General features: G+C 42.0%; 1 protein-coding gene across 3 annotated transcripts in view; it reads right to left on the reverse strand.

Annotated features, from left to right (window-relative positions):
• Window positions 1-1328: 1328 nt before the first annotated feature.
• LOC124041446 (myopalladin-like) overlaps window positions 1329-12153 on the reverse strand; it is a 34699-nt gene continuing 23874 nt past the window's right edge. Inside the window, exons 5-11 of one of the 3 annotated variants that reach the window (XM_046359032.1) lie at window positions 11477-11612; window positions 11147-11368; window positions 10873-10965; window positions 7747-7888; window positions 7433-7456; window positions 6369-6485; window positions 1329-2014 (exon numbers count right to left, since the gene is read on the reverse strand). In XM_046359032.1, the coding sequence (XP_046214988.1) occupies window positions 1479-2014; window positions 6369-6485; window positions 7433-7456; window positions 7747-7888; window positions 10873-10965; window positions 11147-11368; window positions 11477-11612 (1270 nt within the window). In that variant the 3' untranslated portion in view covers window positions 1329-1478. Of the gene's footprint in view, window positions 2015-6368; window positions 6486-7432; window positions 7457-7746; window positions 7889-10872; window positions 10966-11146; window positions 11372-11476; window positions 11613-12153 lie in introns of all 3 variants that reach the window. The other 2 variants (XM_046359031.1, XM_046359033.1) reach the window with 2 other exon arrangements.

The raw sequence follows: 12153 nt of genomic DNA on the forward strand, positions 1-12153 counted from the left end.
ATTTGCTCAGTTGGTAGAGCATGGCGCTTGTAATGCCAGGGTAGTGGGTTCGATCCCCGGGACCACCCATACATAGAATGTATGCACACATGACTGTAAGTCGCTTTGGATAAAAGCGTCTGCTAAATAGCATATATTATATTATTATTATATTAATTTGAGGTGTACTTTCATTGTAGTTAGTGGTCACTACTGGTTTAAGATCCGAGGCGAGAGAAACTGTCCGCCATGTTTTGGTAAGGGCTCGGAGGGACATTACGCAACCTAGAAGCCTCAACCAATCACCCAACAGATATTAATGCCTCCAGGTATCCTACAAAAGGCAATTCTGCATTTGATAACACAGCATCTCCCCAAAACAGATGTTTTTGCATATTAGCGTATAGTGTGACCATGTTTGAATGCATCAACATTCTTTTCTCACTATTTAAGGACTATTGTGATGAGCTCAAAGACCACATTTTGATCGAATAAGACTTTTAGTCCATGAGAATAAGATTTTTTTACAATTTAAGCATTAGTGTCAAAAAAGTGAATTGTTAATAGTTTCTTTATTTTTTAAAGATATTAATGCCAAACTTAAAGCTGCAATATGTAATGTTTTGGACAAACCAACCAAATTCACATAGAAATGTGTGTTTTAGATCTGTCATTCTCATTGACCGCAAGTCTAGGAAGTGGTAGATCTGTTCTATGTGCACTATTGCTATGCTTCCCGTTCTTAGGTTTTGTTTCTGCATCTTTTACTTTTGGGTTTGTACACCAGTTTCAAACAGCTGAAAATACAATATTTTTGGTTATTAGAAATATATTTCAAATTGGTTTAGATGGTACAATGATTCTCTACACTTGTTTGGTAAACTTAAATTAGGGGAACTATTCGAATTTTAGCAACCAGGAAATGGAGCGAATTTTGCATATTGCACCTTTAAAATGGTACATCATGGTTCATCATTGTTCATCATGACCCTAAAACATTTCAAGTTGATAGGGCATTGTGAAGTGGATTTAGAAAGGATTGAAATGGGCATGAACAATCTGACTTTCTGATTGATCAATAACTCGGATAATGAGGTTTTAAGCAAGACTGCTTATTACAGCACCACCTATAGACAATAGGTGCTATTCTTGCTGAACAAGTTACACATGGCCTCCAGTTTCTGTGTGACAAATTAGAAAAAAGTCACCAATCTCTGCTTGAGTTATTTGACAATGTCAAGCAAAAAAATGAATCTAAGCTTTGCTCTGAACCTCTAATTAGAATACTCACAGTTTGGGCTTGGCCAGGACTGGAGGTGGTTCCTTATTGGCCAACTGTGACATATCTTCATATGAATGGCTATCGGATGTTTCACTCTCGTTGTCTGTCTCATTCTCAGGCAGTTTAAAGTGCACACGGAGGCCTACCCTGGAGCTGGACCTGGGCCCGTTGTGGCTCACCAGAACCCCAGGCTTGAGGCAAGAGGAGGTGGGGGGGATCAGGGAGGTTTACGGGGGGGAGGGGGCTCAGGTTTATGGAAAGGAGTCCCTTCCACCTTAGGACTCAGACCAACGTCAGGGTCTGATAACACTGAGAAGGCTCTGGAGTCTTCATGGTCAGTCTTAGGCTCAGGAAGTTCCCTGTTGGAGCTAGTAGACAGATCTGAGTGAGGGGTGCTCAGGTAGAGTGGATCCAGACAAGATGTGCTGGAGCTACGCGTGCCTATCCTGGGGCTGCTGCCCAGGATTAGTGGGTCCAGACTGGGCATGCTGATGCTGACAGGGTCCTGGCGCAGCATGCTGGAGCTCAGAGGGTCCAGTCGGAGGGTACTGGTGCTCAGAGGGTCCAGTCGTAACGTGCTGGAACTGAGCGGATCCAGGCGGATGGTGTTGGAGTGAGGCTTGATGCTGTTGGTCACAGGAACCTCAGCTTGAGGCTTTAGACTGGGAGGAGTGAGATCTAATGAAGAGGGCTCTGGGACCTGTGTGGACTTGTGTGGAGTTTTCACGTGGTTGTTGTTGGTGTTATCATTGCCTAATGAGGTACAGAGAGAAGGATAAGTACAGTACCTAGTGAAAGTCTACACACCCCTTGCACAGTTTTCCCATTTTGCTGCCTTGAACTGAACTCTTACTGATCTACATAACCTACTCCACATTTTCAAAGTGAACAAAATATTATAGAACATTTAAAAATATATATATACCTGTATAGATATATTTAAATGGCGATTTATTGATTATGTATGTCTTCACAACCCAGAGTTAATACTTGGTGGAAGCATCATTGGCAGCAATTACACCTGTGAATTATTTTGAGTAAGATTCTAGCTAATCTTAGGGCAACATTTATCCATTGTTTTTGTCAAAATTGCTGAAGCTCAGTAAATTTAGTTGGGAATCATTGATGGACAGCAATATTGAAACCTTGTCTCTGATTTTCAAGCAGATTTAGTCAGGACCCAGGACTGAGACTAGACCACTTAGGAACACTTTAACACCTATTTAAAAAGCCATTCTGGTTTATCTTAGATATTGTAATTGTCCAGCTGAAAAATAAAGACTGAGGCAGGTCTTCCTCTTAATTTTCAACTGGGCTTTGCTCCTTTCTATTTATTTTGATCCTGACAGACTCCCCAGTCCCTGCCAGTGACAAGCACACCCATAATATGATGCTGCCACCACAAAACTTTAAAGTACTGAGGGTTTCACTCTGTAATGTGTTGTATTGGATTTGACCCAAACCTGAAGTTTTTCATTTAGGCCAAAAACTGTATTTCTTTCCCATGTTCTCTTGCACTATTACTTAACGTTGTTGTTGCAAACAGAATTGATCATTTGGAGTGGATTTTCACTTTTTCATGCAGGTATGATCCTTGCACAGTTTTCTCTCAGCTCAGCAAATTAATTATGTGTCTGTTTGAAAATAATCCTAAACCTGATAGTGGTGTCCCTGAGCAGTTTCCATGGCCAGACCTCAGCTCATTGGTGGCTCTGAGGTTGAATCATTGTTTGACATTCAGAATCCAATTGAAGGACCTTACGGAGACAGGGGAATTTGTTCTCAAATCATTCAAACCAAGTGCTGAGCAATTAGTGATTTTTAAGGTCAGTTCAGTTTCGATTCTACTATAAAAAAAATTATCACGGTTATTGATTTCGGTTCCGATAATTTTTTTGAACATTAAATGCCTATGTGGGTTCAATGTTGTAACATAGAATAAAACCATTAATAAATGTTCGGTGATGGTTTTCACTTATTGACAATCATTTATTTACATTACTTTACTTGAATAAAATATTTCAGTTGTTGTGTACATTACATTTGTTTTATTTGATGGCTTTATTATTACATTCCAAGTCATCGTCTCATTTCTTTAGAGCTGCTACCTATGCTGTCTGACAATATCACCATTTTAGTAGTTCTTGAAGGTAAACTATACTTTTATGACCGCTGAATACCAACTATCAATCAATTAGATCATGTATTTTCAGGTAGAGATACCTCGCGAAGCAACTGCTCTCTATCCCACTCAATCTTGCATTCTTCTGTCTCTTCTCTCTTTGTCTGCCGCACACTAACCTACTGTAGCAGGCGTAAAAGAAACACACTGACCGGACAAGTAGGCCCGCAATGGAATATGGTCATTGTAGTTCATTACCGCGTTTTCTGCAGTAAACTATGTATAATATTGGCCTATTGTAAACTACAACTCCCTACTACATCACACAGTTCGGTTTGATCATCTACAAAGCTCTCCCTCGCCCTCCATTTGGTAAATCTGACCACAATTCTATCCTCCTGATTCCTGCTTACAAGCCAAAATTAAAGAAGGAAGCACTAGTGACTCGGTCTATAAAAAAGTGGTCAGATGAAGCAGGACAGTTTTGCTATCACAGACTGGAACATGTTCCGGGATTCTTCTGATTGCATTGAGGAGTACACCACATCAATCAATGGCTTTATCAATAAGTGCATCGAGGACATCGTCCCCACAGTGACTCTGCGTACATACCCCAACCAGAAGCCATGGATTACAGGCAACATCCGCACTGAGCTAAAGGAGAGAGCTGCCGCTTTCAAGGTGCGGAACTCTAACCCGGAAAGAAATCTTGCTATGCCCTCCAATGAACCATCAAACAGACATTGCGCCAATACAGGGCTAAGATTGAATCATACTACCCTGGCTCCGATGCTCGTCTTATGTTGTAGGGCTTGAAAACTGCCCAGTGACACAAGCCTACCAGAAGCTAAATCACTTATATGCTCGCTTCGAGGCAAGCAACACTGAGGCATGCATGAGAGCATCAGCTGTTCCGGACAACTGTGTGATCACGCTCTCTGTAGCCAATGTGAGTAAGACCTTTAAACAGGTCAACATTCACAAGACCGAGGGGTCAGACGGATTACCAGGATGTGTGCTCCGGACATGTGCTGACCAACTGGCAGGTGTCTTTACTGACATTTTCAACATGTCCCTGATTGAGTCTATAATACCAACATGTTTCAACCAGACCTCCATAGTCACTGTGCCCAAGAATACTAAGGCAACCCTGCCTAAATGACTACAGACCCATGGCACTCAGGTCAGTAGCCATGAAGTGCTTTGAAAGGCTTGTAATGGCTCACATCAACACCATTATCCCAGAAACCCTAGATCCACTCCAATTGGCATACCGCCCAACAGATCCACAGATGATGCCATCTCGACTGCACTCCCCACTGCCCTTTCCCACCTGGACAAAAGGAAAACCTACATGAGAATGCTGTTCATTGACTACAGCTCAGCGTTCAACACCATAATTCCCTCAAAACACATCACTAAGCTAAGGATCCTGAGACCAACACCTCCCTCTGTAACTGGATCCTGGACTTCTTGACGGGCCGCCCCCAGGTGGTGAGGGTTGGTAGCAACACATCTGCCACGCTGATCCTCAACACTGGAGCCTCTCGGGGTGCGTGCTCAGTCCCCTCCTGTATTCCCTGTTCACCCACAACTGTGTGGCCGGGCACGACTCCAACACCAACAGTGGTCTGCACGCCCTCATTCTCATCGTTGGGGCTGTAGTGGAGCAAGTTGAGCACGCCCCCATTCTCATCGTTGGGGCTGTAGTGGAGCAAGTTGAGAGCTTCAAGTTACTTGGTGTCCACATCACCAACAAACTAGAATGGTCCAAACACACCAAGACAGTCTTGAAGAGGGCAAGACAAAGCCTATTCCCCCTCAGGAAACAAAAAAGATGTAGACAGCTGCTACATCGAGAGCATCCTGACTGGTTGCATCACTGCTTGGTACGGCAACTGCTCGGCCTCCGACCGCAAGGCACTACAGAGGGTAGTGCGTACGGGCCAGTACATCACTGGGGCTAAGCTGCCTGTCATCCAGGAGGCCCTGAAAACTGTTAAAGATCCCAGCCACCCCAGTCATAGACTGTTCTGTCTACTACCGCATGGCAAGCAGTACCGGAGCGCCAAGTCTAGGACCAAAATGCTTCTCAACAGTTTTTACCCCCAAGCCATAAGACTCCTGAACAGGTAATCAAATGGCTACCTGGACTATTTGCATTGTGTTCCCCCCCAAACCCATATTTTACACTGCTGCTACCCTCTGTTTATCATATATGCATAATCACTTTAACCATACCAACATGTATTTACGACCTCAATTAGCCCGACTAACCGGTGCCTGTATATAGCCTCGCTACTGTTATAGCCTCACTAGTGTATATAGCCTCGCTACTGTTATTTTTCACTGTCTTTTTACTGTTGTTTTTGATTTCTTTACTTATCTATTGTTCACCTAATACCTATTTTTTACTTAATAATTGCACTGTTAGTTAGGGCCTGTAAGTAAGCATTTCACTGTAATACCTGTTGTATTCGTCGAAAGTGGCAAATAAACTTTGATTTGATCTGACTTATCTCTAGAGAAATTGCTCAATGTGTGCAGTGAGCTCACTGAAGAAAACCTGAACAAAATGGAATTCAATTCATTGAACCAACAACGGTCAAAATAACCAACATTCCGGTTAATGCTCAGCACTATTAAAACCACAACTATGTCAAACTGATGGATTGTTGTGGGATTTTATCTGAAAATATTTGCTCCTTAACTTATTTAGATGTGGTGTTGAAGACCTTCAAAAACAAGACTTCTATGTTGTTGTTTTTCTAACTTTTTCATTCACTTGGAAAATGTGGAGTAGGTTGTGTTGATCAGTGAACATTTTATTCATAGGAAATCAATGGGAAAATGTCATCCCTTTTTAGATGCAAACTGTTCGAGGGTTATTCGATTTTCACTAGAAACTGTAAACATAGTCTCCAAATACAATCTTACTCATAGAACTGTCAAGTCTAAACCTTGTTTGCAAGCCAGTGACGTTACCTTTCACCCTTAGTGCAGCAATACTGGATACAGTTCCATATTTGTTGCTTGCAGTGCAAGTGAATGTTCCAGAATCTTCAGGGAAGACCTCAGCAATAACCAAAGTGCATATTTCCTCTAAAGGGAATACAAAAATGAAGGAGATGAGGGGAGCACCAGCTGAATGTCACTGTTGAAGTTCAGGCAACATGACTCAGATTAAAGGGCAGAGAAGTTACTAGAACAGCATTGCAGCTGTACTATGTAGCTAACCTGTCCTTATGTATACAGTATGCACAGTGAAAAAGAAACAGGCAGCAAGCCTCTACATTGTAAAATATGTCTGAATTTCTATTTACAGCTATTACTCAATATGCTGTCTAAGTCACAGAGAACTAATATGCATTCATATAATGCATATGCTGCACAGGAGGCTGCTGAGGGGAGGAAGACTCATAATAATGGCTGGAATGGAGTCAATGTAATAGAATCAAACACTGGAAACCATGTGTTTGATGTGTTGGATACCATTCCATTTATTCCGTTCCAGCCATTACTATGAGCCTGTACTCCCCAATTAAGTTTCCAGCAGCTGCCTGTGATATGCTGTGAGTGAGCAGTTTTTCCCATGGCACAGCAGCTACATGTTTCCAATCCCGAGTGCTTCCCTGTGTTTCAGACACTCTGAAAGGCTCTGTGACCATGTTAGTTCAACAGACACAGGTTGTAAGCTTCCTTATAAGGTTGAGTTTTAGGAGGCGAAGCAAACTGGCTGTTACTCAGAGGAGTTACAGTAGCTACAGCCCCAGCCAGATACTGTAAACATCTTGGAAGAGAAATGGTGTACACTGTTTCATGGAAAATGTCACTTGGGCTACAGTAGGATGTTGACTTTCTGAGGGAAGCACCAGTCATGTTTTCAAAATATAGTACTGTATCTAATGGTGGTATATTGCGAATACAATTTACTATTCTGTAACACACCACACCAAATACTTTGATACATGCAGAAATATGCTCCATCTTAAGATTGTACAATTATATTAATTGTACCATGACAGTCTCTCCTTTGCATAATTACGTACCTGATTCAGCCATGGATCGAGGCTCTAAAAAAATAAGAAAATGCTAATATATATATAATTGTTTAAAATCATAGAGCTACTCATATTGCCTTCTAAAAAACATACACTGTTTTTTTATATTGTTTAAAAGTTTATTTGAGATACTTTCACAGTTTTCAGAATGCTTACGTTGAATCATTTCAAAGATGGCTCCATATCAGTGGAAATGTACTATTGAACTAATACAAGACAATTGATGTACATCACAGAAAATATCATAAGATGAATGTACATTATTCTGAAACATAGTAAAGGAGTAAAGGAGTTGGACTTACTCTTCTGCAGGATCCTGAAGTCAGGGGAATCCTCTATGATGGTTCCTTCTCTGTACCAGTCCACCTTGGGGGAGGGCACCCCTTTAACACGACACTCTAGCACCACCAGCTGGCTCTCCGACGCCAAAAGGTCCTGCAGACTCTGACGGACCAAGTAGATTGGGCATATAATATAATAATAATATAATAATATATGCCATTTAGCAGACGCTTTTATCCAAAGCGACTTACAGTCATGTGTGCATACATTCTAGGTATGGGTGGTCCCGGGGATCGAACCCACTACCCTGGCGTTAGAAGCGCCATGCTCTACCAACTGAGCTACAGAAGTACCCATCCAGTTCATCATCACACACACAAAACGTACAATTTCTTAAGTACATAACCTTTAAAATATACTACAGCGCCTTCAAAAATATTCACACCCCTTTGACGTTTTCCACATTTTGTTGTTACAGCCTGAATTTAAAAAGGATTCAATTGAGATTTTTGGTCACTGGCCTAATACACAACACCCCATAATGTTAAAGTAGAATTATATTTTTCCATTTTTTTTTTCAAATTAATAAAAATTGAAAAGCTGAAATGTCTCGAATCAATAAGAATTCAACTCCTTTGTTATGGCAACCCTAAATACGTTCAGGAGGAAAAATTTGCTTAACAAGTCAGATAATAAGTTGCATGGATTCACTCTGTGTGCAATACTTTTTGAAAGACTACCTAGCTATATTCTGTTCTCAACAAGGCACTAAAGTAATACTTCAAAAAATGTAGGAAACCGTTCACTTTTTGTCCTGAATACAAAGTGTTATGTTTGCGGCAAATCCAATACAACACATTACTGAATACCACTCTCTATATTTTGAAGCATAGTAGTGGCTGCATCACGTTATTGTAATCGTTAAGGACTCTGGAGTTTTTCAGGATAAAAAAGAAACGTAATGGAGTTAAACACAGGCAAAATCCTAGAGGAAAACCTGGTTCAGTCTGCTTTCCACCAGACTCTCTGAGATTAATTCACCTTTCAGCAGGCCAAATCTACATTTGAGTTGCTTACCAAGAAGACAGTGACTGTTCCTGAGTGGCCGACTTAAATCTATGGCAAGACCTGAAAATTGTTGTCTGGCAATGATCAACAACCAATTTGACAAAGCTTGAAGAGCTTTTTTTTCTGTGGCCGACGTGAGTAAGTAATTGAAGCATGTTACCCCTCGCAAGGCTGCCAGCCCAGAGGGCATCCTTGGCCGTGTCCTCAGAGCATGCGCAGACCAGCTGGCTGGAGTGTTTACGGACATATTCAATCTCTCCCTATTCCAGTCTGCTGTCCTTGCTTCAAGATGTCCACCATTGTTCCTGTACCAAAGAAAGCAAAGGTAACTGAACTAAATGACTATCGCCTCGTAGCACTCACTTCTGTCCTCCATGAAGTGCTTTGAGAGGCTAGTTCAGGATCATATCACCTCTACCTTACCTGGCACCCTAGACCCACTTCAATTTGCTTACCGCCCCAATAGATCCACAGACGATGCAATCGCCATCGCATTGCACACTGCCCTATCCCAACTGGACAAGAGGAATACCTATGTAGAATCCTGTTCATTGACTACAGCTCAGCATTCAACACCATATTACCCTCCAAGCTCATCATTAAGCTCAAGGCCCTGGGTCTTGATCCCGCCCTGTCCAACACCTCCACTTCGCTGATCCTCAACACAGAGGCCCCACAAGGGTGCATGCTCAGCCCCCTCTTGTACTCCCTGTTCACCCATGACTGCGTGGCCACGTCTCCAACTCAATCATCATGTTTGCAGATGACACAACAGTAGTAGGCCTAATTACCAACAATGACGAGACAGTCTACAGGGAGAATGTGAGGGCTCTGGGAGTGTGGTGCCAGGAAAATAACCTCTCACTCAACGTCAACAAAATAAAGGAGCTGATTGTGGACTTTGGGAAACAGCAGAGGGAGCACTCCCATATCCACATCAACGGGACAGAAGTGGAGAAGGTGGAAAGCTTCAAGTTCCTCGCAGTATACATCACTGACGATCTGAAATGGTCCACCCACACAGACAGTGTGGTGAAGAAGGCGCAATAGCGCCTCTTCAACCTCAGGAGGCTGAAGAAATTTGGCTTGGCCCCTAAAACCCTCACAAACTTGTCGGCCTGTATCACCAACTGGTACGACAACTGCACCGCACGTAACCGCAGTGGTCTCCAGAGGGAGGCGAGGTCTGCCCAATGCATCACCGGGGGGCAAACTACCTGCCCTCCAGGACACCTACAGCACCCGATATCACAGGAAGGCCAAAAAGATCATCAAAGACAACAACCACCCGAGCCATGGCCTGTTCACCCCTCTATCATCCAGAATGCGAGTTCAGTACAGGTGCATCAAAGCTGGGACTGAGAGACTGAAAAACAGCATCTATCTCAAGGCGATCGGCTGTTAAATAGCCATCACTAGCCGGCTTCCACACGGTTACTATAATAACCACTGGTCACTTTAATAATGTTAAAATAATGTTTACACACTGCTTTACTCATCCCATATGTATATACTGTATTCTAGTCAATGCCACTCCGACATTGTTCGATCTAATACTTATATATATTAATTCCATTGTTTTACTTATAGATTTGTGTGTATTGTTGTGAATGGTTAGATACTACTGTACTGTTGGAGCTAGGAACACAAGCATTTAGCTACATCCGCAATTACATCATCTAAATATGTGTATGTGACCAGTAAAATTTCATTCGATTTTTAAAAAACAAATATTATATGCAAATATTGTACAATCCAGGTGTGGAAATCTCATAGAGACTTACCCAGAAAGACTCACAGCTATAATCGCTGCCAAAGGTGCTGCTACAAAGTAAACGTCTGAAAACATGTTTTCACTTTGTAGCCGTCGGGTATTAAGTGAGAAAATACATATATTTAATGAATTTTGAATTCAGGCTCTAACACAACAAAATGTAGAATAAGTCAAGGGTAATGAATCATTTCTGAAGGCCACTATATGTATGATAATATCATATTTTGTTGATTGATCGTGAAGTTGACATTGTATATACTGTATCTTCTAATTATTAATAGTTTGGATGATATTAGTAGGTTACCTTTGTGAAAACAGGGGCTGCGATGATCGGCCTCCCATCTAGACCTTGAGGATAGACGTCTAGACCTAGGTTATAGCTGTCACCGTTTAAGTTCTAAAAAAAAGAAGAAAGGATTCCATAATTTAAGTACCCAAACATAAATATACATTACTGTTAAGTACTTGAATAACGATCGCTGTGTAGAAAGGAAAGTTAGACATATTTCAGATATCTGGAATTCCCATCTATGTTTGCAGTATATTCAGCGGCCAGAGGGTTTTCAGCAGAATATTACCTCAGATAGAGTCGTCTGTATGGGAGCCACCTGGGCAGGAGGTGTAGAGGAAGCCTCCTGGGTCAGTGGTAGTGCCGTGGTAGTGACTGTCTTTGTCTGTGATGTTGTGGACGTAACTGGGACAGGTGACGGTGTTGACACCTCCTGCGCCAGTACTGACACTATGTCCACTGGTGGTAGATCTAGAGTACAGACTAACTGGACAGGTAACGGTGCTGACGTCTCCTGGGCAGAGGACAATGTAAACGTCACCTGGGTGAGTGTTGCTGTCACCTCCGTAACAGGAAGGACAGTAGTAGTTACCTTGACAGGTACAGATGCAGTGACTACCTGGCAAGACGTCAGTGAGGTGGCCTCCTGTGGATGTTCTTTAGTACAGATGGGTGTGTCTTCCTCACAAACAGACACAGCACAGACCACTGAATGTAAAGATGGAGTAGTCAGTTGAGCTGGGGTCCTCTGCAGCCTTTAGGTTTACAGGGGAAACAGGATACATTGTAACTGACCAGGTCACACTGAGCTATAATTATTTTTACAGTGTTGAAGTTACATACAGTGCCTTCAGAAAATATTCATACCCCATGACTTATACCACATTTTGTTGTGTTACAACCTGAATTCCAAATAAATGACACATAATGACAAAGTCAAAACATGGTTTTAGAAATGTATTGAAAATGAAAGAAATAACTCATTTATATAAGTATTCATCACAACCCTGAGTCAATACTAGAAGCAACAACTACAGCGGTGATTCTTTCTGGGTAAGTCTGTAAGAGCTTCCCACACCTGCATTGTGCAACATTGGCCCATTATTATTTTCAAAAATTCTTCAAGCTCTGTCAAATTGGTTGTTGGTCATTGCCATTTTCCGGTCTTCCCATTGATTTTCAAGTAGATTTAAATCAAAACGGTAACTTGGGCACTCAGGAACATTCATGGGCTCCTGGGTGGTGCAACGGTCTAAGGCACTGCATCTCAGAGGCGTCACTACAGACCCTGGTTCG

The sequence above is a fragment of the Oncorhynchus gorbuscha genome, linkage group LG08 (assembly GCF_021184085.1).
Source record: "Oncorhynchus gorbuscha isolate QuinsamMale2020 ecotype Even-year linkage group LG08, OgorEven_v1.0, whole genome shotgun sequence".
NCBI lineage: Eukaryota > Metazoa > Chordata > Actinopteri > Salmoniformes > Salmonidae > Oncorhynchus > Oncorhynchus gorbuscha.